Source organism: Rhinopithecus roxellana, chromosome 8 (genome assembly GCF_007565055.1).
Source record: "Rhinopithecus roxellana isolate Shanxi Qingling chromosome 8, ASM756505v1, whole genome shotgun sequence".
NCBI classification, from domain to species: Eukaryota; Metazoa; Chordata; class Mammalia; order Primates; family Cercopithecidae; genus Rhinopithecus; species Rhinopithecus roxellana.
In genome coordinates, this window is record NC_044556.1 from 20,527,036 (window position 1) to 20,551,771 (window position 24,736).

Here is a 24,736-nt window from a genome sequence, read left to right on the forward strand (position 1 = left end):
TTTGGCATAGTTCCTATCTTACGACAAGTAACACTGCCTTGTGTTGTTATGATATACTCTTTCAAATACGCATTTATTTTGGGCATTATCTCATTAAGCCTTTGATTGGAATTTCTAGGCAATGCAGTTTAATTACCGTAACAATAACTTGTTACCTTTATATTATCATGCCATTTCACCCTCAATAATAAAATTTTCTTGACTTTACCACCTAGTAAAACATTGCAAGTATTTAAATCATTTTCCAAGAGGCTAAACTCCAGCATTGCCCGTAAACTTTTTGTACAAAAAAAAATTACTTTTTAATTGTCTGTCTTTAAATTGATAAAACAGTGTACTGATTTTTATAAAGAGTAAATGACTCTGAACTTTTTAACCTTCCTCACAGCAGAGTTCACTTGGATCCTAAGACCCAGTAACTTCTGAAAAAATTTAACATTCTTCCTCCAGGATTATCATATTAACAGGATTCACAGATATAACTAGCATCACAGGGCACCGGAGTTAAAGTTCTGATTTAGCAATTAAAGCTAAAACAACAAACAAATAACATTTGTATGTATGCATTTTCTGATTTTAAGTGTAAAATCCTCAATAGCTATGCTTAAAATATAACCATTTCCCCATAATTAAAGTGTATAAAATGGTCACTTTTTACAGAAAACTAGACCTACTCTCAGCTAATCTCAAAAAGCAGAAACAAATTATTAGAACAGAATATATGAACAAATGTGTATACACAATGACTTAAATTACCTCTCTTCTTCTCGAACCCATACTGGAGTTTTGGGAATTTGTGCTTCAAAAAACTTAGATGCTTGATAACAAAAATTGCTGCAAAAAGACTGAAAAGAACATTATAAATCCAGTTTTTTTCTTATTGTGAAACATTACCTACATACAGTTGAGAGTATAAAACATAAATGTATAGTTCAAAGAATAAAATGGAAACCTATAGATCTACCACCCAAAGTAAGACATAACATACTGAACCTTTGAAGGCCTCTATGTGCCTTCCCAACTGCATCGCCCTCCACGTTCCCCAGAAGCACTATCATAAATTTGATGTTAATCATTCCCTCATTTCTCTTCAGTTTTAGCACCTGTGTACATATCTCTATTAAAAAATATTCAGTTTTGCCTATTTTTAAACATTTTTTTGAATGGAATAATACTGTTATACATTCTTATCTTACTTCATTCACTTATTAAATTTTTTTTTTTTTTTTTTAGGGACAGGGTCTCATTCACTGTAGCCTCAAACTCCTGGGCTCAAACAATCCTCCAGTCTCAGCCTCTTGAGTAGCTTGGACTACAGGCATGCCACCACACTCGGCTATTTTATTTTTTTGTGGAGATGGGGTCTCGATTTGTTGCCCAGGCCGGTCTCAATCTTCTCTCCCTGACCTCCCAAAGTGCTAGAATTATAGGTGTGAGCCACCGTACCTTGCTACTTTTTTTGTTTAAAATTATGTTTTTAAGATTCATTCAAGTAGTTGTAGCTTATTAATTTTCACTGTGTACTACATTCCATTGTGTTAGTGTATTACACTTTACCATTTATAGACAGTTGAGTTGTTTTTAATTTTTTTGCTATCACTACAATGTTACTATAAACTTTTTTGCAATTAAAAAATGTTTAAAATTGTGGTAAAATATACATCATATAAAATTTATCATCATAACCATTTTTAAGTGTACAGCACAGTGGCATTAAGTGCCTTCACACTGTTGTGCAACTATTACCACCATTCATCTTTAGAACTCGTTTTATCTTACAAAACTGAAACCCTGTACACTAACTTACCATTCCCACCTCTCTTAATGATCATTCTACTTTCTGTCTCTAGTAATTTGACTTCTCTAAGTACCTCATGTAAGTGAAAGCATATAGTATTTGTCCTTTTGTGCTGGCTTATTTCACTTAGCATATTATTTTCAAGGTTCATCTACCTTGTAGCATGTGTCAGAATTTCTTTCCTTTTTTTAAGGCTAATATTCCATTGTGTGTATATACCACTGTTTATCCAGCTATAAACATTTTTATACATACATGCTGGTGCACATGTGTAATAATTTTATTAGGGTTTATACCAAGAAATAGAAAGGCTTAATTACAGAGAATGTGCAAAGACTTCACCAGACAAATGCCAAACCCTTTCTCAAAAAGGTTGCACCAATTTTGATTCCCACTAGTTGCAAAAAGATTTCCTAATATTGGCTATTTTGTGGGCTGTGAAAACATAACTCAGTGTGTTTTTATTTGCTATCTCTCTGATGACTGATAACACTGAGCATCTTTTCATATGTTTATTAGCCATTCAAGTTCCTGGTGTACATTTTTCTATTAGTCTGTCTTTTTCTTATAGATCATATATTCTAGATATGATTCTATGGCCAGTTACATGAAATAACAACATTCTGCTTTGTGGCTTCTCTTTTCATTCTTTTTTTTGAAACTTCTGATGAACAAAAATTTAACATTTTAATATAGAAATGTTTATCAGTTTCTCCTCTTTGGCCCAAAATTTTCCATCTTATTTTATAAAGTCTCTCTACCTCAAGTTTATATCTTCCCATATTGTCTTTTTTTTCTTTCTTTTTTTTTTTTTTTTTTTGAGATGGAGTCTCGCTCTGTTGCCCAGGCCAGAGTGCAGTGGTGCAATCCTGGTTCACTGCAAGCTCCGCCTCCCAGGTTCATGCCATTCTCCTGCCTCAGCCTCCTGAGTAGCTGGGACTACAGGAGCCCGCCACCACGCCTGGCTAATTTTTTGTATTTTTTAGTACAGGTGGGGTTTCACCGTGTTACCCAGGATGGTCTCCATCTCCTGACCTCATGATCCGCCCGCCTCAGCCTCCCAAAGTGGTGGGATTACAGGCTTGAGCCATGGCACCCAGCCTATTGTCTTTTTTTTTTTTTTTTTTTGAAGACAGTGCCTTGCTCTGTTGCCCAGGCTGGAGTGCAGTGGCATGATCTTGGCTCACTGTAACCTCTGCCTCCCAGGTTCAAGTGATTCATGTGTCTCAGCTTCCTGAGTAGCTGGGACTACAGGTGCGTACCACCACATTTGGCTGGTTTTTGTACTTTACTTTGTAGAGACAGGGTTTTGCCATTGCCCAGGCTGGCCTCCAACTCCTTGAGCTCAGGTAATCTGCCCACCTTGGCCTCCCAAAGTGCTAGGATTACAGGTGTGAGCCACCATGCCCGGCCTCTCCCATAGTGTCTTCAAAAAGAATCTACCTTTTACATTTATGTCTTTAATCTACCTAAAATTGATCTGTGTATACAGACTGAGATAGGCATCAATTTTCATTTTTTTCTATTTGCATAACTAATTGTGCCAGTATAATTTATTGAAAAACCCATCCTTTCTCTACTGATCTACAATACTCCTGCTGTCATATATCAAGTGTCTACATATGTGTTTAGTCTGTTACTGACTCTCTATTCTGTTCCATGATTTATTTGCCTAGATTTGTGTCACTATGCACTTTTAACTTTTAAATGTTCAAGTCTCAATTGAAGCTTAAGCAAAACAATTAATACCTTGACTGAATTATTTACAAATAAAACCAAACTTTTAACACCACCATTTTCTAACCAGTAAGATTTTAAACAGTTTCTTTTAGAATCCCATTTAATATCATTAAAAATTAATTGCCATTCCTTGTTAGGATAGTGGTTAGTAAAGAAAAAAAATTAATTGACACGATGAAAGCCTTTAAACTCACCTTTCTTTCAGTAATATCATAGACTTTATTGGTCTTGGTAGAAATTTTATATTTCTGTTTTGGTACCTAAAGAAAGAAAGTACAGCTTACAAAAGAATCCAAATAATAAACATGAAACTTACATTATAAGATTAAGTAATCTACATATCATATCATTGGCCAATCCATGCCTTTAGTTCATGACCTTTGGTTTCATTTCTTATTCTTACAACAAAGTATTTTGCTAAATGAAATAATAAAAGCCCATATTTAAGAAAAAAAAATGAGTTACTTACAATTCCCAGCTTCTTCTGACATAAAGGATAACCACAGAGTTTGACAATAGAACGTTCATCCACGACATCGCTGTAGTGAGCAGGTGTAATGAACTTCCCCTAAAATGAAATGAGAGGGTTATTTCCTCCTAGTTTAATAGAAAAGTTCATTTATCAGCTCTGTAAGCCTCATCAATCTTATCTGAAAACACAGGGATAGCAATAGTACCTCCCTCATAAGTTAGAGGTTAGAATTAGAGGAGAAAATAAAGCAAAATCACTTACAGAAGTGCTCAACATACAGTAAGCATTCAAAAAAAGTTGTTATTAAAAAAATGTCTGCCACAGTGGTCTCTGCATCTTTGTAGATTATATATTTAAGTGAAATAATTCTGAGGCATGAGGAAGAAGTGATGCTATAGCTATACACAAGCTAAATGACAACAGTATCTTTTATTTTTTAAAAAAATTATTTAAAAAATTAACTAAATCAGAAAATAATACAATTTTACCTATTTTTTAAAGCATAATCTTTAACAACAATGTATTTCAAAAGTGTCATTGTGACTCCTGAACAGTTTGTGCAAAATTTTCCCACTTCTGAAAAATCTGTACAGAGTGGTGAGGTGATAGTTGTAAGCTAACATCAAATAGTTTCCTTTGACATCTTCATGTTCAAATAATCTTGATTCTTGTTCTTAACTTTGAGATCTTTTAACAAGTTTTTCTGTTTTCACAGGGACTGAAATACTTTTTATTGAGTGATATAAGTTTTATGTTTCAAACGAAGCATATTTGCTTTTGTCTTTTCTGGTGTCATCATATATGCCGATACTGATGCAGTTACCTGTGTCAATAAAAATATGAATTGTCATGTTCATATTCCTGTTTAGAAAAAGATCTATGAACTATACTAAGAAGTGTTTTTGTAATAGAAGCTTTGAGTTTTCATTTGCCCTCTTAAGGATTATGATAATATAAAAGAAATTTCCATTCAAAATTTTAATGTAGTGAAGCTGTTTAAAAATTTTTTTATTCTCGGTGGGGCACAGTGGCTCAAGCCTGTAATCCCAGCACTCTGGGAGGCCGAGACGGGTGGATCATGAGGTCAGGAGATCGAGACCATCCTGGCTAACAAGGTGAAACCCCGTCTCTACTAAAAAATACAAAAAACTAGCCGGGCGAGGTGGCGGGCGCCTGTAGTCCCAGCTACTCAGGAGGCTGAGGCAGGAGAATGGCATGAACCCGGGAGGCAGAGCTTGCAGTGAGCTGAGATCCGGCCACAGCACTCCAGCCTGGGCGACAGAGCAAGACTCCGTCTCAAAAAAAAAAAAAAAAAAATTTTTTTTATTCTCAAATTTTTATTTAGACAGGGTCTCACTGTGTTGTCCAGACTGGTCTCAAACTCCTGGGCTCAAGCGATCCTACTGCCTTGGCTTCCCAAAGTGCTAGGATTACAGGCATGAGCCATCCTGCTTGGCCTAAAAAAATTTAATGTGGGACGGGTGTGGTGGCTCATGCCTGCAAGCCCGGCACTTTGGGAGGCCGAGGAGGACGGATCACGAGATCAGGAGATTGAGACCATCCTGGCTAACACGGTGAAACCTCATCTCTACCAAAAATACAAAAAATTTAGCCGGGCATGATGATGGGTTCCTGTAGGTCCAGCTACTCGGGAGGCTGAGGCAGGAGAACGGCATGAACCTGGGAGGCAGAGCTTGCAGAGCCCTGCACTCCAGACTGGGCAACAGATTCCATCTCAAAAAAAAAAAAAAAAAATTTAATGTGGAATTTAATTGTTTTATGTTAAGTCATAAATGATCTGTATTTCAGGTTTTTGAAATATGAAAATTGATGAAATTACATTGACAAAAATAATATTCTTCTGTTACTTAAAATAATACAACACAGAATATAGAAATCTGGAATTGCAATCACAGAACAAACTGAAGAAAATCAAGTGGTATTAGCAGACTGGTTAAAAGAACTATGACTAAGGGCAAAATATACTTGCTTTTTCTTTTTTCTTTTCTCCCCCATCCTCATTTTTCTTTTTTTCCATTTATTATTTATTTATTTGTTTTGAGACAGATTCTAGCTCTTGTTGCCCAGGCTGGAGTGCAGTGGCGTGATCTCAGCTCATTGCAACCTCTGCCTCCTGAGTTCAAGTGATTCTCATGTCTCAGCCTCCCGAGCAGCTGGGATTACAGGCATGAGCCACACCTGCCTAATTTTGTATTTTTAGTAGAAACGGGGTTTCACCATGTTGGCTAGGCTGGTCCCAAACTCCTGACCTCAAGTGATCCGACCACCTTGGCCTCCCAAAGTGCTGGGATTACAGGCATAAACCATTGTGCCTGGCCTCTTTTTGCTTTTTAATTGACAATAATAATTGTATATATTTGTGGGGTAGTAGGTGATGTTTTAACACATGTATATATTACCAAATCAGGCTAATTAACATATCTATCACCTCACATATTTATCCTTTGTGGTGAGAATATTTGAAATCCACTCTTAATATTTTGAAATATACATTACCTGTCATCACCTTGTTATGTACTTGTTATTTTTCATTAGTGCATTTTAAAGTCATTATACAAGGAATGCATGATAGTTGTTTATTTTAAAATGCATGAATTATATAGACTGTTATCTGCATCTAATGACTGAGAACAAATTCAAAGATTTTAATGATGCAAAGAAGTTTCATGTTGCACAGATTTAAAGATGTTATACTACAAAACTAATAATTTGTCAACACATACACACTCCATTAGGAACTCTTCTGTAATATTCTCTTCTAAAAGCTGTTCAACAATATGTAGAGCTTTTCTTTCAAATTCAATCTTCTTTCTCACAGCTGCTTCTAGTTCTGCTTTCCTAAAATTTGAAAGAGAAAGTTAATCTACTTATAAGCTTCATGTCCAATATTCCATTTTTTAAAATACAACACTAACCTAACTCACTATTTTGCCACTTAAATTTAAACGTATTTAAAAAATTTTTTTTGAATAAAAATATTTATTTCTTTTTAGTTGTAGAGACAAGGTCTCACTATGTTGCTTAGATGGGTCTCAAGCTCCTGGCCTCAAGTAATACTCCCACCTCAGCCTCCCAAAGTGCTGGGATCACCGGCATGAGCCACCATATCTGGCCAAATTTCTATTTTCTTTTTTTTTTTTTTTTGAGACGGAGTCTGGCTCTGTCACCCAGGCTGGAGTGCAGTGGCCGGATCTCAGCTCACTGCAAGCTCCGCCTCCCAGGTTCATGCCATTCTCCTGCCTCAGCCTCCCGAGTAGCTGGGACTACAGGCGCCCGCCACCTCGCCCGGCTAGTTTTTTGTATTTTTTAGTTGAGACGGGGTTTCACCGTGTTAGCCAGGATGGTCTCGATCTCCTGACCTCGTGATCCACCCGTCTCGGCCTCCCAAAGTGCTGGGATTACAGGCTTGAGCCACCGCGCCCGGCCCCAAATTTCTATTTTCTAATGCTGTTACTTTTGATCCAATACTTTTCAAAAAGGAAACAAGCTACTTTTTGCACTGCACACACAGAAGTCTTTATATACTCTTTGTCTGGTTAATGTCTACTTAGCATGCAGGTCTCAGCATAAGGCTTTCCCTGAAAACTCACAACTAACCTCCCTGCCACCCACTTCCAACTAAATTAGACTTGATTATTCCTTCTTGTAACATCACAGCCTTTTCCTTCATAGTGCTTATCACAATTTGTAATTATGTGTTTATGTTAATTAACTAATTATTATTTATTTCTCTGTTCCACTAGACAAGAATTGTGTCTATTCTGTTCACCATATCTTCAGAGCCTAACACAGGTCTGGCATATCTTATACTCAGTAAATAATTTTTGAAAGAATGAGTAAATTAAGACCAAAGTCAATATTAAGATTAATAAGTCTTCACAAAATGAAAATCATAGCTACATATACTTTTAATACCCTTCACATTCTATTCCTCTTCTAAAACTTTGTGTGATATGTGGTAATATCTTGCCTTTTGAGAACCAGAACTAGTACAAGACAGCTTTTTTTCTTTTTTTGAGACAGAGTCTCACTCTGTTGCCCAGGCTGGAGTGCAGTGGTGCGATCTCAGCTCACTGCAAGCTCCATCTCCCGGGTTCACGCCATTCTCCTGCCTCAGCCTACCAAGTAGCTGGGCCTACAGGGGCCTGCCACCACGCCTGGCTAAGTTTTTGTATTTTTAGTAGAGATGGGGTTTCACCGTGTTAGCCAGGATGGTCTCGATCTCCTGACCTCGTAATCCACCCGCCTCGGCCTCCCAAAGTGCTGGGATTACAGACATGAGCCACCGTGCCCGGCCAGGACAGCTTTTTGATGAAAATCTGGACTTGATGTAACAAAGAACAGAAAAAGTTTCTTGGAGTAACAGAGAAACTTGGAGAGTGAGTCTCTGGCATATAAAGCAATAAAAGGGGAGTGTACCTGAAGTGGTGAAAAACAAACACCTTCTATAGACACTCACGCCTTCACTAGCAGTCTGAGTGCTTAGCTTGGTTTTCTTAAAGCCTGGAGTAGAGGAATGTTAACAGTCTATGTGAGAATTTATAGGCCTTCCCAGATCTTTCCCTTCCCTCTCATGATAGTTTTCTCTAAAAAAACAAAAAAGGTGACTATTAGTTTTAAAATTGGTACAAGTAATATGAGATAAGTAGATATGCCAATGTAGTTGTCCATGTAGCTGTCATACCTTTTAGAAGCATCTTCTTGTTTCAAAGTAGTTGTCTGTTTAGTACCTACAACAAAAATAGTCATGTGCCACATAATGACATTTTGTCAACGACGGACAGCATACAGACAGCGGTCTCATAAGACTAAAATACTGTATTTTTACTGTACCTTTTCTATGTTTAGATATACAATTGCCTACAATACTTAGTACAGTAACATGCTGTGCAGGTTTGCAGCCTGGGAGCAATAGGCTGTATCATATAGCCTAGTGTGTAAGTAGGCTATACCATCTAAGTTTGTGTAAGTGCACTCTGTGATGGTCACACAAGGATGAAATTGCTTAACAACGCATTTCTCAAAATGCATCCCTGCAGTTAAGCTACACATCGTGGCAGTAGGTCAGGCCTATACAAACACATTAGGTACAAGATAGATTCCTACACAAATAACAAACTAGACCAACTTTTCTTCTTTTCCACATATTTTATGTCCAATCGTGTGTAAATCAAAATGAAATAGGAAGGGAAAGCAATTTGTTTTTGCAAATTGATTACTGTTTAATTTTCTTGGTTAAAATGTATCTTTGGGGATTGAATTTTCTTCTGTATCATAGTTGCTTAATTAACCATTCCTGAAAATCTGAGATCTGGGTACTTTTTAGGGAAACCTCTCTCTCCGTCTGCCAAACGTCCTCTCTGGGAGAAGAGGGGAGTCCGGCACCTCAAAGAACCGGGCACCCAAGCAGTCTGGAAAGGAGGACCGGTCCTAGGTTCAAGACCAGCTGCCAACGCTGCCCTAGTCACTTGCCCCGAATCCCGGGGACCCCAGGCCTGGGTTCCCGGCGCCTCCACTGTACTTTCTCTCAGAGGCTGGGGCCACGGCCCGCGCGAGGGAAATCCTGCAACACTGACGTCAAGGGGTGAGGGCCGGCCAGGAGATCTTTCGCAGGGGGAGCGGACGGCGGTGGGAAGTTTTCGGCCTTCTCTACCTGGGAGAACCCCTCCCCTGAAGCTGCCTTTCAGGAGCGCCCGCGCGCTTCGGTCTAGAACTGGAGATCGCGGTCCAGCTTTCAGGGTCCCAAAGTGGGAAGACATCCTTGCTCCTACCTGCGGCTTTTCGAGAGCGGCGAGGAGCCCCGGCCTTGCGGCCGGCAGAACCCGGCCCAGTACAGTCCGCCATGGGGGAGAGTAGTCTGCGGGACCGGGACTAGCTCCGGCGTCTTGCCCCTAGGCCCCGCCTTCCTACGCGTAGCGCGAGGCGGACCCCGCTGGCGTGGGGCGGGGCCAGAAGAGCGGGCTAAGTGGCCGGAGGAGGTGGCGGCGGCTGGGAGAGGCGAGAGGTCTGGCCGGTAAGTGGAGTCGTGGAGAGGTTCGGGGTGGCCAGGGCTAGCGGTTGGCTGTGAGCCGCGGCGGACTTGGTGCCGCGGGCCGAATAGGCCACGCGAGGTGGTGGAGCCTGCACACCTAGGCGAGCAGGAATCGGAAGACATGGCTTCCTCTGATGCCGCCCGCACGCGCGCTGGGGTGTTATTCGCCTTATAGCGCGCTGCGCTGAGAACCGGGCTGACCCGCGCCCCTACTGAGGGTTTGGGGCCGAGCCTTGCCTCCGGGAGAAGCGATGGTCTTCTCCGGAAGGCCGCCGTTGCCTTGTCTCCGTGTGATACAGTGATTTCCCTAGCTGGATTGATCACTTTGGGTACTGCAACTCCGAGAAATGGGATGGAGGGCATCTGAATCTTCACCCCCTATAGATAAGCTTGTGTTGCACCCCAGTTTTTGTGAGGTGAGACATTAAAAAATCCCCTAATGATTAGAAATTTGATTTCAGGTCCACCTTTTGGAATTTTTTTTTCATAAAAGAAGTACTTTGCTTTTTAAAAGCCCTTTAGTTCGTATTTGCCTTGCCTCTTGGGACTGCTCGAGAGTTTTTTCTTTTTTTCCTTCAAAATAGCTTTCAAAACTATGCTCCTAGAAAACTTAAAAGATGCAATAAGGGCTTCCAAAAAAAACACTTTATTTTCTTAGACAAACATACTAAGATTCAGTAATAACATTTCAACCTTAGAACTTTACATTTTCTCCTAGCATGCTATTGGACCAAAAAACACAACAACAAAAACTTTCCATTTTCTTTATTGTATTTACTAATAATTTATCACACTGAAACATAACTTTTGAATACTTAAATGTAATATCACGGATATTTAATAGTGTGTTTTGTATTTGTAGATTTTAGCTTCGAAACTGGGAGAAATAGGAATGGCTGTAGAGGAACTTCAGTCTATAATAAAGAGATGTGTAAGTTTTTTTTAATTTTTGTAAAATTAAATACCTTTCAAAATATGGGAAGGGCACAGATGGTTTTTAATTATATTTGTGGTCACTCAAATTGTTTATCTTCTTTAATCCTTGCTTTTTTTGACCTGTAAAGAACGTGAGTGGGGGAGGCAGATTGGATTATTTCTCCAGGTGACATGCTTATCTAAATGACCTTTTACATTTTAATCCTGATCCTTTTCATAGGTTTCACTGGTACAGTAGATTTCAAGGTCATTTATTAAAGTATTTATTAGGGTAATCCTAATTTTGATACATGTGTTATTTACGTTACATTTATCTCTAATTTAAACAGATTTCCTTTTTTCATAGATAAGAAGTTACTGTATTTAATTTTTATTTGCATACACATTTGTTCTTTTGTTTTTTGGGGTTTTTTTTTGCCAGCAAATCCTAGAAGAGCAAGACTTTAAAGAAGAAGATTTTGGCCTATTTCAGTTAGCTGGGCAAAGATGCATAGAAGAAGGGCACATAGACCAGCTATTAGAAATTATTCAAAATGAAAAGAACAAGGTACGTACAATCTTGGTGTTTACTTTTCAGTCTTGGGAAGAGAATAATCACATGATGCTATTCATCCAGTCATTTATCCATCAAACATTTAAGAATCTACTTAAATTTTCACTGTAAGGAACTGAAGACAAAAAAAGAATTAGAAATATTCAGGTCGGGTGTAGTGGCTCACGCTTGTAATCCCAGCACTGTGGGAGGCCGAGGCAGGCAGATCACTTGAGTCCAGGAGTTTGAGACTAGCCCGGGCGACAGAGTAAGGCCATCTCAGAAAAAAAGAAAAGAAACAGTCATATACTTGAAGGTACTTACAATCTGGTCAAACAGATAAACATGTAAACAACTAACAATAATGAGGCAAAATAAATAAAATAAGCGCTATAGTTGAAGTAAAGAGTTTTTAGAAGAAACAATTACTTCTGGTTTAGGGAGTCCAAAAATGGTGTTCGGGTTATTAATTTACATTGAAAAATATATCAAGCAGGCTAAATATTCATTTTGGGTGATCAGCCCATTCTCCTCCAGCCAAATGTGTATAGAAAACCAAATTTTAATTAAAGCGGTATTTTATGTGCTTAGAATCAGAACAGGAGGAAAGCTATATGTCATTATGCTAGCCAGTATCATCCAGTTACAATAGTTTGAGAAGTCATCCTCTACAATAGAAAAGGATCTTATTTGTGAATCAGGAATAACTTTTTCCTGGGACACTGTGTTGGCAACACCCTGCCAAATTTTGTGTCTTTGGATACTCCTTATAAGGAAGACTGCTATGGTTTGGTTCTGTGTCCCCACCCAGATCTCACCTTGAATTGTAATAGTCCCTGTGTGTCAAGGGTGGGACCAGGTGGAGGTGATTGAATCAAGGGGGTGGTTTCCCACATGCTTCTCATCATAGTGAGTGAGTTCTCACGAGGTCTGATGGTTTTATAACCATCTGGCATTTCACCTGTTGGCACTCAGCCCCTCTCCTGCTGCCCTGTGAAGAGGTGCCTTCCACCATGGTTGTAAGTTTCCTGAGGCCTCCCTAGCCATGTGGAACTGCATGTCAGTTAAACCTATTTTCTTTCTAAATTACCCAGGCTTAGGTATTTTTCATAGAAGCAGCGTGAGAACAGACTAATACAAAGACCATCTTCTTTCTAGGTACACACTCTTTCTTCATTTGCAGTGCTACTTATTTATTAGAAGTTTTCTTTCTTGATATCACAGTGTAGTCGTGTTGACCTGTGTTTCTCTCCAGGGCATCTTGATTGGATTTGGGGGATTCCTAAAACTTTTTAATCATACATTATTATAGCATCTCTTAGTAGTTCAAATGGCTTATACCCTTCTTATTTTTATTAAAATAATTAGGAGATTTTATTGTTTTTAATATATGTTTATAACTTTGTAACCCCCAATATAATAAATTTTTTGTTTTTTAAACTCTTCTTGATTTTTTTCTAATTGCGTTCTCAGAGGATAACCTTCAAAAGTACTTAGCTTTTAGCTAATAATAAAAAATTAATAACAACTAATATTTATTGAGTATTTACATGTGCCAGATGCTGTCTTTAGTCCTTTACATTTATTAACTTAATTAGTCTCTCCAAAATCTCAGAAAGTAAGTATTCATTTTGACTGAAAGGTTAAATGACTTGCCCAAAAGTAAGTCAGCTTTTATGTAACATCCAAGATTCAGACCTGTGTAGCATGGTTTTGGAGCTCCTAACTACTCTGCTGTACCGCTGGTTAGTGCTGCATGGCGTATGATTTTAGGGTAGAATACAGGGGATTGATTGATTGAGAGGGTGAGGCATCAAAAATGACTGGGTTTCTAGCCTCTAAAAGGATAACATATGATATCGAACAGAAAAAGGCAGCCTAAGTAGAGGGAAAAGTTTACTGAAGGAACAAGTGATTTGACTTTTAGAAAGTTTGAGTTTAAGTACAGCAGTCAATTGGAAAATAGGGTTTTGAGCTTAGTAGATATAGGAATTAAGATGTAGATCTCTGAGACACATATCTGTGAGACTTTATGTAAAGATTGGGTAATTGAAGCATTGAGGGGTGAAAAAAAACAAGAATTTACCTGAGTTCACAGAAAAGGGGCCGAAGAGAAGAGGCCCAAGATCCCATCTTGAGGAATTTAAGAAACAGGTAGAGAGAAGAGGCCTACCAAGGAGATGAGGATCAGCGCCACATCTATGAGGCAGAAGGAAAAGGGAAGTATAAACAAAGTATTTTTCAGGCATTGCATGCCTCAGTGTTTTATTTTTAGCATGCTTCTGAATAGCTAATGGGATAGATTTAAACATTGTGAGGCTTAGTCTTAATAGTTTGAGAATCACCTTTGCAATATGTAGTCAGCTAAATGCAAAGGTTTAGATACTGATAAGACAATGTTCAAAACTGACTACAGGCCAGGCACAGTGGTTCACGACTATAATCCCAGCACTTTGGGAGGCCGAGGCGGGTGGATCACCTGAGGGTCAGGAGTTTGAGACCAGCCTGGCCAACATGGTGAAACCCTGTCTCCACTAAAAATGCAAGAATTAGTCGGGTGTGATGGCGTGCCCCTGTAATCCCAGCTACTCAGGAGACTGAGATAGGAGAATTGCTTGAACCCGGGAGGCGGAGACTGCAGTGAGCCAAGATCGTACCACTGCACTCCGGCCCAGGAAACAGAGTGAGACCCATCTCAACAACAACAAAACTGACTACAATTTAATTTTCTTGCCAGGTGAAAAATCTTATCAAAATTGACCAAGATTTACTATTATCTTCAACTGTAAGAGTGAATTGGGTGTTGCACACCAACGTGGCATATATATGTAACAAACCTGCACGTTGTGCACATGTATCCTAGAACTTAAAGTATAAAAAAAGTCCACTAAATATTAAAAAAAAAGTGAATTAAAGAAAAAAAAGATTTGCTATTTACTGCTTTGTGAGAGACCATTCACATACTATTTATTACAGTATATTGTAATTGTTGTATTGTTAATCTCAATTTATAAATTAAACTTTGTTACAGATATGCATGTATAGTATTTATATATAGCATTTGGTACTATTCATGGTTTCAGGCATCCACTGGGTGTCTTGGAATGTACTCCCTGCAGATAAGTGGGGAGACTACTGTATCCTAAGCTCTATTTTTATTATCTTACAAGACTGGGGTCAATATGAGGTATTATAGGTGTCATTTTGTCTTCTTCCTAGATCAGCTTCCTAGAATTTAAAAAAAATTATAATTTTTCTGGCTACATAGAAGGCATATATATTGATGGGTACATGAGATGTTTTGATACAGACATGCAATGTGTAATAAGCACATCATGGAGAATGGGGTATCCATCCCCTCAAGCATTTATCCTTTGTGTTACAATTCAGTTACACTCAGTTACTTTAAAATGTGCAGTTAGTTATTAACTGTAGTCACCCTGTTGTGCTATCAAATAGTAGGTCTTATTCATTACTGATAACTATTTTTTTTTTTTTTTGGTACCCGTTAGCCATCTTCCCTGCCTCCCACTACTCTTTTCAGCCTCTAGTAACCATCCTTCTACTCTCTGTGTCCGTGAGTTCAGTTGTATGGTTTTTTCACATCCCACAAAAAAGTGAGAACATTCAATGTTTTTCTGTGCCTGACTTCTTTCACTTAACATAATGGTCTACAGTCCCATCCATGTTATTGCAAATGACAAGCTGTCATTCTTTTATGTGGCCGAATAGTACGCCATTGTGTATACGTACCACATTTTCTTTACCCATTCATTTGTTCATGGACACTTAGGTTGCTTCCAAATCTGATATTGTAAACAGTGCTGCAATGAATATGGGAGTGCAAATGTCTCTTCAATATAGTGATTTCCTTTCTTTTGGGTATATACCCAGCAGTGGGATTGCTGGATCATATGGTAGCTCTATTTTTGTATTTTTTGAGGAACTGCCAAACTGTTCTTATTAATGGTTGTACTAATTCACATTCCCACCAACAATATATGAGGGTTTCCTTTTCTCCACATCCTTGCCAGCATTTGTTATTGACTGTCTTTTGGATATAAGCCATTTTAACTGGGGTGAGATGATATCCCACTGTAGTTTTGATTTGCATTTCTCTGATGATCATGATGCACACCTTTTCATATGCTTGTTTGCAATTTGTATGCCTTCTTTCAGGGAATGGCTATTCATATCTTTTGCCAATTTTTTTATTGGATTATTAGTTTTTTTTCCCTTAGTGTTGTTTGAGCTTCTTTTCTATTCTGGTTATTCATCCCGTGTCAGATGGGTTAGATCTGCTTTTTCTTTATTTATCTATTGTTTTGAGATAGGGTCTGTCTCTGTCACCCAGGCTGGTTTGCAGAGGTGTGATCACAGCTCACTGCTACCTCTGCCTCCCAGGCTCAGGCCATCCTCCCACTCATCCTCCCAAGTAGCTGGAACTACAAACGTGTGCCACCAGGCCTATCTAATTTTTGTATTTTGTAGACAGGGTTTGACCATGTTGCCCAGGCTGCTCAAGTGATCCGCCCACCTCAGCCTCCCAAAGTGTTGGGATTACAGGCATGAGCCACCATGCTTTTAAAAAAAAAAAAAAAAAAAAAAAAAAAAAAAAAAAAAAACAAAGACTGGGCGTGGTGGCTCACGCCTGTAATCCCAGCACTTTGGGAGGCCGAGGTGGGTGGATCGTGCAGTCAGGAGATCCAGACCATCCTGGCTAGCACGGTGAAACCCCATCTCTACTGAAAAAAAAAATACAAAAAATTAGCCGGGCCTGGTGGTGGGCACCTGTAGTCCCAGCTAGTCAGGAGGCTGAGGCAGGAGAATGATGTGAACCCAGGAGGCAGAGCTTGCAGTGAGCTGAGATAGCGCCACTGCACTCCAGCCTGGGCAATAGAGCAAGACTCAGTCTCAAAATAAATAAATAAATAAATAAATAACTTTAAAAAATAGAGACAGGGTCTCACTAGGTTGCCCAGGCTGGTCTCAAACTCCTGGGCTCAAGTGATCCTCCTGCCTCAGCCTCCCAAAGTGCTGGGATTAGCAACATGAGCCACTGCACCCAGCCAGCCACCGTACTTTTAAAGAAGGACTCTAGAATGTAAACTCTAGGAGTGATCTTATCCAGTGTGTTCCTCACTTTATTTCTAATCCCTAGAATATTGTAGTGTAGGCTTGGTAAATACTGATGAGTTAAAGTACAAAGCAGGCCAGAGAAGTGGAATACATTGTTGATGTCACTCACGTCCGTGTGAAGAGACCACCAAACAGGCTTTGTGTGAGCAATAAAGCTTTTAATCACCTGGGTGCAGGTGGGTTGAGTCCAAAAAGAGAATCAGTGAAGGGAGATAGGGGTGGGGCCGTTTTATAGGATTTGTGTAGTTAAAGGAAAATTACAGTCAAAGGGGGTTGTTCTCTGGCAGGCAGGGGTGGGGGTCACAAGGTGCTCAGTGGGGGAGCTTTTGAGGCAGGATGTGCCAGGAAAAGGAATTTCACAAGACGTCATCAGTTCAGTCAGGAACAGGCCATTTTCACTTCTTTTGTGGTGGAATGTCTTCAGTTAAGGCAGAAACCAGCCATCTGGATGTGTATGTGGTGGCTTAGCTTTGGCTCAGAGGCCTGACATTCCTGTCTTCTTATATTAATAAGAAAAATAAAACAAAATAGTGTTGAAGTGTTGGGGTGGTGAAAATTTTTGTGGGGTGGTATGGAGAGATAATGGGTGATGTTTCTCAGGGCTGCTTCAAGCGGGATTAGGGGCGGCATGGGAACCTAGAGTGGCAGAGATTAAGCTGAAGGAAGATTTTGTGGTAAGAGGCAATATTGTGGGGTTGTTAGGAGGATTTGTCGTATGGAATGATTGGTGATGGCCTGGATGGGGTTTTGTATGAATTGAAAAACTAAACGGAAGACAAAAGGTCCGAATAAGAGAAGGAGAAAAACAGGTATTAAAGGACTAAGAAATGGGATGACCCAGGACATCCAATTAGAGAGTGCCCAAGGAGGTTCAGCATAGCCCTGTCAGCAAAGATTATTTATTTACTTTAAGAGGCAGTTAAGAGTGGGGGATAGCAGCAGGAGATATCAGCTGTGATGGCTTGGAGAAACAGTGTAAACAAGAGCCAGGCATTTAGGAGTAGTTGAGAACGGCGAATAGGAGTATGACTAGACAGAAGATAGTAGGGATGACCAGTTTTTGGGGGCACAATGCAAGTTGGTCTGGTGTCTGGAATGAGACTGGGGCCTAATAAAAAGGAGCGTCTATCCAGGAGCTTAAATGGGCTGTAACCAGTAGCATTCCAAGGACAGGCCCGAATTCTGAGAAGGCAAGTGGTAAAAGTATTGTCCAGTCCTTTTTAAGTTGGTGGCTGAGCTTGGTGAGGTGTGTTTTTAAAAGACCATTAGTCCGTTCTACCTTTCTTGAAGATTGAGGACTGTAAGGGGTGTGAAGGTCTCACTGAATACCAAGAGCCTGAGAAACTGCTTGGGTGATTTGACTAGTGAAGGCTGGTCCATTATCAGACTATATAGAGGTGGGAAGGCTAAACCGAGGAATTATGTCTGACAGAAGGGAAGAAATGACCACGGTGGCCTTTTCAGACCCTGTGGGAAAGGCCTCTACCTATCCAGTGAAAGTGTCTACCCAGACCAAGAGGTATTTTAATTTCCTGACTCCAGGCACGTGAGTAAAGTCAATTTGCCAGTCCTGGGTGCGGGCAAATCCCTAAGCTTGATGTGTAGGAAAGGGAGGGGGCCTGAACAATCCCTGAAGGGTATAATAGAATAGCAGATGGAACACTGAGAAGTGATTTCCTTGAGGATAGATTTCCACAATGGAAAGGAAATGAGAGTTCTAAGAGACAGGCTAGCAGCTTGTAACCTACATGGAAGAGGTTATGAAATGACGACAGAATAGAATGGGCCTGTGAGGCTGGAAGGTGATATTTTCTTTCATCTAAGAACCATTTGCCTTGTGTGGGAAGAGATTGATAGGTGGAAGTTTCAGTGGGGGAGTAGGTGGGAATGACCAATGTGAAGGAGAAAAACTGACCGTCAGGGACAGAAGTTGGAACGCTAGCTGCTTTTTTAGCTAACTTATCAACATAAGCATTGTCCTGAGCAATGGGATCTGATGCCTTTTGATGGCCCTTGCAGTGAATGACTCCAGCTTCCTTTGGAAGTAAAGCGACTTTGAGAAGCGTTTTTATTAAAGAGGCATTAATGATGGAGGACCATTGCATAGTGAGGAAATCTCTTTCAGCCCATATAACAGCATGGTGGTGTAGGATATGGAAGGCGTATTTAGAGTCAGTATAAATATTGACGCGTAGTCCTTTTGCAAGAGTGAGGGCCCGAGTTAAGGCAACTAGTTCGGCTTGCTGAGAGGTAGTGGAGCGAGGCAGAGTGGTAGCCTCAATGATAGATGTGGAAGATACCATAGCATAGCCTGTCTTTGCTGGTGAGTGGTGATTAGGCCTGGTGGAACTGCCATCAATAAACCAAGTGTGTTCAGGGTGAGGAACAGGAAAGAAGGAAATATGGGGAAATGGGGTAAATGTCAGGTGGATCAGAGAGATACAGTCATGGGGGTCAGGTGTGGTATCAGGAATAATGTGGGAGGTCGGATTGAAGTCCAGGCCAGAAACAATCGTAATTGTGGGAGACTCAACACAGAGTGGGTATAGCTGAAGGAGCCAGGGAGCAGAAAGTATATGTGTCAGATGGGAGGAAGAAAATAGATTTTGGAAGTTATGACAACTGTAGAGAGTGAGTTGAGCACGGTTTGTGATTTTTAGGGCCTCTAAAAGTATTAAAGCAGCGGCAGCCACTGCACGCAGACATGAGAGCTAGGCTAAAACAGTAAGGTCAAGTTTGGACAGAAAGGCTGCATGATGCAGTCCTGGCTCTTGTGTAAGAATTCTGACCACACTAACCATGCCTAGGAAGGAAAGGAGTTGTTTTGTAGAAGGGATTGGGGTTTGGGAGATAAGCCGGACATGATCAGCGGAGAGAGCACATGTGTTTTTTTGAGAATTATGCCGAGATAGGTAACAGATGAGGAAGAAATTTGGGCTTGACTGAAGTCATGGGGGCTGTCTGTGAAGCCTTGCGGCAGTACAGCCCAGGTAATTTGCTGAGCCTGATGGGTGTCACGGTCAGTCCAAGTGGAAGCGAAGAGAGGCTGGGATGAAGGGTGCAAAGGAATATAAAGAAAGCGTGTTTGAGATCCAGAACAGAATACTGGGTTGTGGAGGGAAGTATTGAGGATAGGAGAATATATGGGTTTGGCACTATGGGGTGGAGAGGCAAGACAATTTGGTTGATAAGGTGCAGATCCTGAACTAACCTGTAAGGCTTGTCTGGGTCTAGGACAGGTTAAAATGGGGGAATTGTAAGAAGAGTTTATAGGCTTTAAAAGGCCGTGCTCTAACAGTTGAGTGATAACAGTCTTTAATTCTTTCAAAGCGTACTGTGGGATGGGATATTGGCATTGAGCGGGGTAAGGGTGATGAGGTTTTAATGGGATGGTAAGGGGTGCATGATCAGTCGCCAAGGAGGGAGTAGAGGCATCCTATACTTGTGGGTTACGGTGGGGGGGGTACGAGAGGAGGATGCAAAGGAGGCTTTGAACTGGGGAAAACAGCATCACTGAGGTGTGGCTGTAGTCCAGGAACAGTCAGGGAAGCAGATAATTTAAAATGTCTCGACCTAATAAGGGAGCTGGGCAGGTGGGGATAACTAAAAAGGAGTGCATAAAAAAATGTTGTCTAAGTTGGCACCAGAGTTGGGGAGTTTTAAGAGGTTTAGAAACCTGGCCGTCAATACCCACAACAGTTATGGAGGCAAAGGAAACAGGCCTTTGAAAAGAAGGTAATGTGGAGTGGGTAGCCTCCGTATTGATTAAGAAGGGGATGGACTTACCCTCCACTGTGAGAGTTACCTAAAGTGTCTGTGATGGTCCAGGAGGCTTCCGAGGTGATTGGGCAGCGTCAGTCTTTAGCCGCTAAGCCAAGAAGATCTGGGAAGGAGTCAGAGAGCCTTGGGCCAGAGTTCTAGGGGCTCTGGGAGTGGCTCCCAGGCGAGTCGAACACTCCAATTTTCTGTGGGTTCCCATAGATGAGACACGGCTTAGGAGGAATCCTGGGCTGCAGACATTCCTTGGCCCAGTGGCCAGATTTCCAGCACTTGTAGCAAGCTTCTGGGGGAGGCGGTCCTGGAGGAATGACTGGCTGCTGCAGTTCAGGCATTTGGAAGTTCTTGTGTGCTGGAGATGTGGCTGGGGTTTGTCTCAGAGTGGAGGCAAGGAATTGCAACTCAGAAATACGTTGCTACTTGGCTGCCTTTATTATTATACACCTTGAAGGCGAGGTTAATTAAGTCCTGTTGTGGGGTTCGAGGGCTGGAATCTAATTTTTGGAGTTTTATTTAATGTCGGGAATGGATTGGATAATAAAATGTATATTGAGAATAAGACGGCCTTTTGACATTTTAGGGTCTAGGGCTGTAAAGCATCTCAGGGTTGCTGCCAAACAAGCCGTTGAACTGGGCTGGGTTTTTCATATTTGATGAAAAAGAGCCTAAACGCTAACTGATTTGGGAGAGGTCGGATTAAAGAAAAGGAACATTAACCTTGACTATGTCTTTAGCTCTAGTCACCTTTTTAAGAGGAAATTGCTGGGCAGGTGGGGAGGGCTAGTCGTGGAACAAAACTAAGCCAGACCGGGTGTGAGGAGGGGAGGTGATAAAAGGATTATGGGTGGGGAGCGGAGGCTGAGGAAAAATTGGGACCTAGCTCGGCCTGGTGAGGAGAGGTCAGATGGGTCTGTAGAAAAGGAAGATTAGAAAGACTCAGCGATGCTTGGGGTTGGGACTGAGGGAAGAGGCGGGAGGGAAAGAAGGGAGATTTGGGACGAGTTGCATTGGGAGCAGAGACTAGGGAGGGACTGATGTGTGAAAGAATGCCTGGATGTCAGACACCTCAGACTGTTTGCCCATTTTACGACAAGAATTATATAGATCTTGTAGGATGGAAAAATTGAAAGTGCCGTTTTCTTGCTATTTGGAACCACTGTCGAGTTTGTATCGGGGTCAGGTGGCATTGTAGAAGAAAATAAGGTGTTTAGGTTTAGGTCAGGTGTGAGTTTGAAGAGGTTTTAAGTTCTTGAGAACACTGGCTAAAGGAGAAGAAGGAGGAATGGAGGGTGGAATGTTGCCCATAGTGAAGGAGGCAAGCCCAGAGAAAAGAGAGTAGAGACATGGAGAGAAGGAGTGGGGGGGGCGGTGCTTGCCCCCCAGAAAAGTGGAGAAGGGGTAGAGACACGAAGAGGTCGGGGGGTTCTTGCCCTCCAGAAAAGCGGAGAAGGGGTAGAGACACAGAGATAAGGGGTCGGAGGGTTCTTGACACCCAGAAAGCAGAGAAGGGGTGGAGACACGGAGAGAAGGGGTCGGGGAGTTCTTGCCCCCCAGAAAAGCGGAGAAGGGGTAGAGACATGGAGAGAAGGGGTCGGGGGGTTCTTGCCCCCCAGAAAAGCAGTACTTGCTGCTAAGGGTGAAGGACCAAGGCAGGCGTCCCTGTGTGGTCAGACATCTCTGAAATGTGGGTGAATAATCAGGCAGCCATTCCCGCGTGAGTAAACACCAAGGGAAGGCTGTCTTCCCGAGTCCGTGGCCAGTGCCTGAGTTTTGGGTCCACAGATAAAACGCGTCTCCTCTATCTCTACCAGAAATGGAAAGGAACTGAATTAAGAGAAGGAAAGATGGAAGTGTGGTGCCAAGACTGAAAGGAGAAAGAGGTTGAGGGATAGTGAGAGAGGTTGGAGAAGAGAGTAAAAAGAGGCCGCTTACCGGATTTAAAATTGGTGAGCTGTTCCTTGGGCTGGTCTGTCTGAGGACCTGAGGTTGTAGGTGGATCTTTCTCACAGAGCAAAGAGCAGGAGGACAGGAGATTGATCTCCCGAAGGAGGTCCCCCGATCCGAGTCATGGCACCAAAACGTCACTGGCATCCGTGTGAAGAGACCACCAAACAGGCTTTGTGTGAGCAATAAAGCTTTTTAATCACCTGGGTGCAGGCGGGCTGAGTTCAAAAAGTGTCAGCGAAGGGAGATAGGGGTGGGGCCGTTTTATAGGATTTGGGTAGGTAGAAGAAAAAACTACAGTCAAAGGGGGTGCTCTGGCAGGCAGGGGTGGGGGGTCACAAGGTGCTCAGTGGGGGAGCTTTTGAGGCAGGATGTGCCAGGAAAAGGAATTTCACAAGGCAACGTCATCAGTTCAGGCAGGAACAGGCCGTTTTCACTTCTTCTGTGGTGGAATGTCATCAGTTAAGGCAGGAACCAGCCATCTGGATGTGTACATGCAGGTCACGGGATATGATGGCTTAGCTTTGGCTCAGAGGCCTGACAGTTGATACTTTTGAAAATCAGTGGTTTTGATAATGAATGTGAATTAGTAATTATAAAGATAAACTTCCACTTGTGTGGTAAGCATTCTGAAATATCTTTGAACATAGAAGCCACTTGTATGTAGGAGAGAAAGTTAATGAAGTCGTATTCCTTCTTTTTATATAAATTACAATGATTATTTTTAGAGACTCCAAGGAACTTTAAAAGGTACACGAGCATTGGCTGGATTTCTTATGAATAAGGAAAAATTATCTGTGGAAGTTAAGTACCTGTATTCAGCAAATTAACTCTCTTTTTGGAAATAGAGGCACTATTTAAATCTTGGGAAACATCAACTTGCCTGATAAAAAGTAAAGACCCTGTTGCCTTTCCTCAGTGAACATATTAAAAACTATCTATTTAAAAATGTTGGTATCTGTCAGCAGCCAACCCTGGAAAGTCTATGGTGAAATGTCATAGGCCTCACTTGTCAGTCATCTTCCTGTTTCAGAGACAATTCTGAGCTCTTCCAAGATAGGAAAGCACACTGCGAAGAGTCCTATAGATGGCAGTGTTTGCTTTACTCTGAAAATGTCTTTCCAGGTCATCATCAAGAATATGGGCTGGAATCTCATTGGTCCTGTTGTTCGATGCCTTTGTGTAAAGATAAAGAGGATGCTAAAAGAAAAGTTTATTTTTTGATCTTTGATTTATTAGTAAAGGTAAGTTAACAAGGTTCTCTTTGTCATAACACACAGCAGTATTTATAGTTCCCTTTAATGTTTATTGCCTTTAAACTCTACTAGCCTGAAAGTACATGCAGAAAGGAACTTGTTGGAGAAAAGACTCAGTCTTATTGATTGGATAGGCAGTTCCATTTCAGGATTTCCCAAATATCTCGGATGAAAGAATTTTCTAACCTCATATTAACTTCATATCAGACCCAGTGATTCAGCACCTCCAGGGAGAGACCTGGGAAGCTATATTTTAACAAGTAACTTTTTGTATAGATGTGGAATACAAGGTTTAGAGAGGTAGTTCCAAGGTCACATTATCTTTTGGCAACATTAGAACTAGAATAAAATCTCAGTCCTCTTCCTTTGTGGTATGTTCCCTAAAAGAAAAATCGAAAGCCTAGAATACAAGTGATTAAAATGAAAGTAGAATAGGGGTAGAACATAGATCAGTTGTGACTAACAACCTAGAAAGAGACCCTTGGTAAAAGGCTAGTAGAGTTTAAAGGCAATATTTGATGGCTAAGAAAGAAAATTCTGAGAAAAAGGATGTTATAAGAAACTGCTTAGTGATCAGTGTAAATAATAAACCCAGTATATATTTGGAAGGAGAGCTCCGTCTGTATGAGTTATTGACTAAGGGAGCTGGGAGCTTTTAAAAAAAAAGCCAGTCAAGTGAGATGATAAGATATTGCCAGTCAGAAAGCAATGCGAAGTTTCATCACCTGTTCAAAAAATACCAGCAGCGATTCCGACTAGTCTAAATAGGCTTGTAGCGTGGGATTGAAAGGTCCCACCTGCTGGAGCCCCTGGGAATTTATTAAGGCCCATTTCAGAGTAGACAGGTGAAGCGCAAAGGAAACCTGAGCTTAAAGATCCATTGACTTCTTGCTGCTTTTTAGTTTTATAGTTACTTCTTGACCATCACAGATTCTGTGTTTTGCTAGTGCGTATTTTTTTTAACAATTGTGTAAATTTTAATGTTAAGCAAAAACATAATTGTATAATATTTTTGTCAATATATGTCTTCTTTAAATAGTAAAATGTGGCTTAAATACAACTTGTATAACAGTTCAATTGTGAATATTTT

At 40.9% G+C, this 24,736-nt stretch overlaps 1 protein-coding gene and 1 long non-coding RNA gene across 4 annotated transcripts in view; one reads left to right on the forward strand and one right to left on the reverse strand.

Annotated features, from left to right (window-relative positions):
• Positions 1–10,004, reverse strand: part of RPAP2 (RNA polymerase II associated protein 2) — a 95,470-nt gene extending 85,466 nt beyond the window's left edge. For 2 of the 3 annotated variants that reach the window (XM_010370366.2, XM_010370368.2), the window contains exons 1-6: positions 9,803–10,004; positions 8,716–8,761; positions 6,755–6,869; positions 4,008–4,106; positions 3,733–3,798; positions 757–845 (exon numbers count right to left, since the gene is read on the reverse strand). In XM_010370366.2, the coding sequence (XP_010368668.1) occupies positions 757–845; positions 3,733–3,798; positions 4,008–4,106; positions 6,755–6,869; positions 8,716–8,761; positions 9,803–9,875 (488 nt within the window). In that variant the 5' untranslated portion in view covers positions 9,876–10,004. The remainder of the gene's footprint in view (positions 1–756; positions 846–3,732; positions 3,799–4,007; positions 4,107–6,754; positions 6,870–8,715; positions 8,762–9,802) is intronic. The other variant, XM_010370370.2, reaches the window with a different exon arrangement.
• Positions 9,970–23,570, forward strand: LOC115899193. The gene is made up of 4 exons (XR_004058890.1): positions 9,970–10,044; positions 10,925–10,993; positions 11,420–11,545; positions 23,516–23,570. It is a non-coding gene; the product is annotated as an uncharacterized LOC115899193 (long non-coding RNA).
• The last annotated feature ends 1,166 nt before the right edge of the window (positions 23,571–24,736 follow it).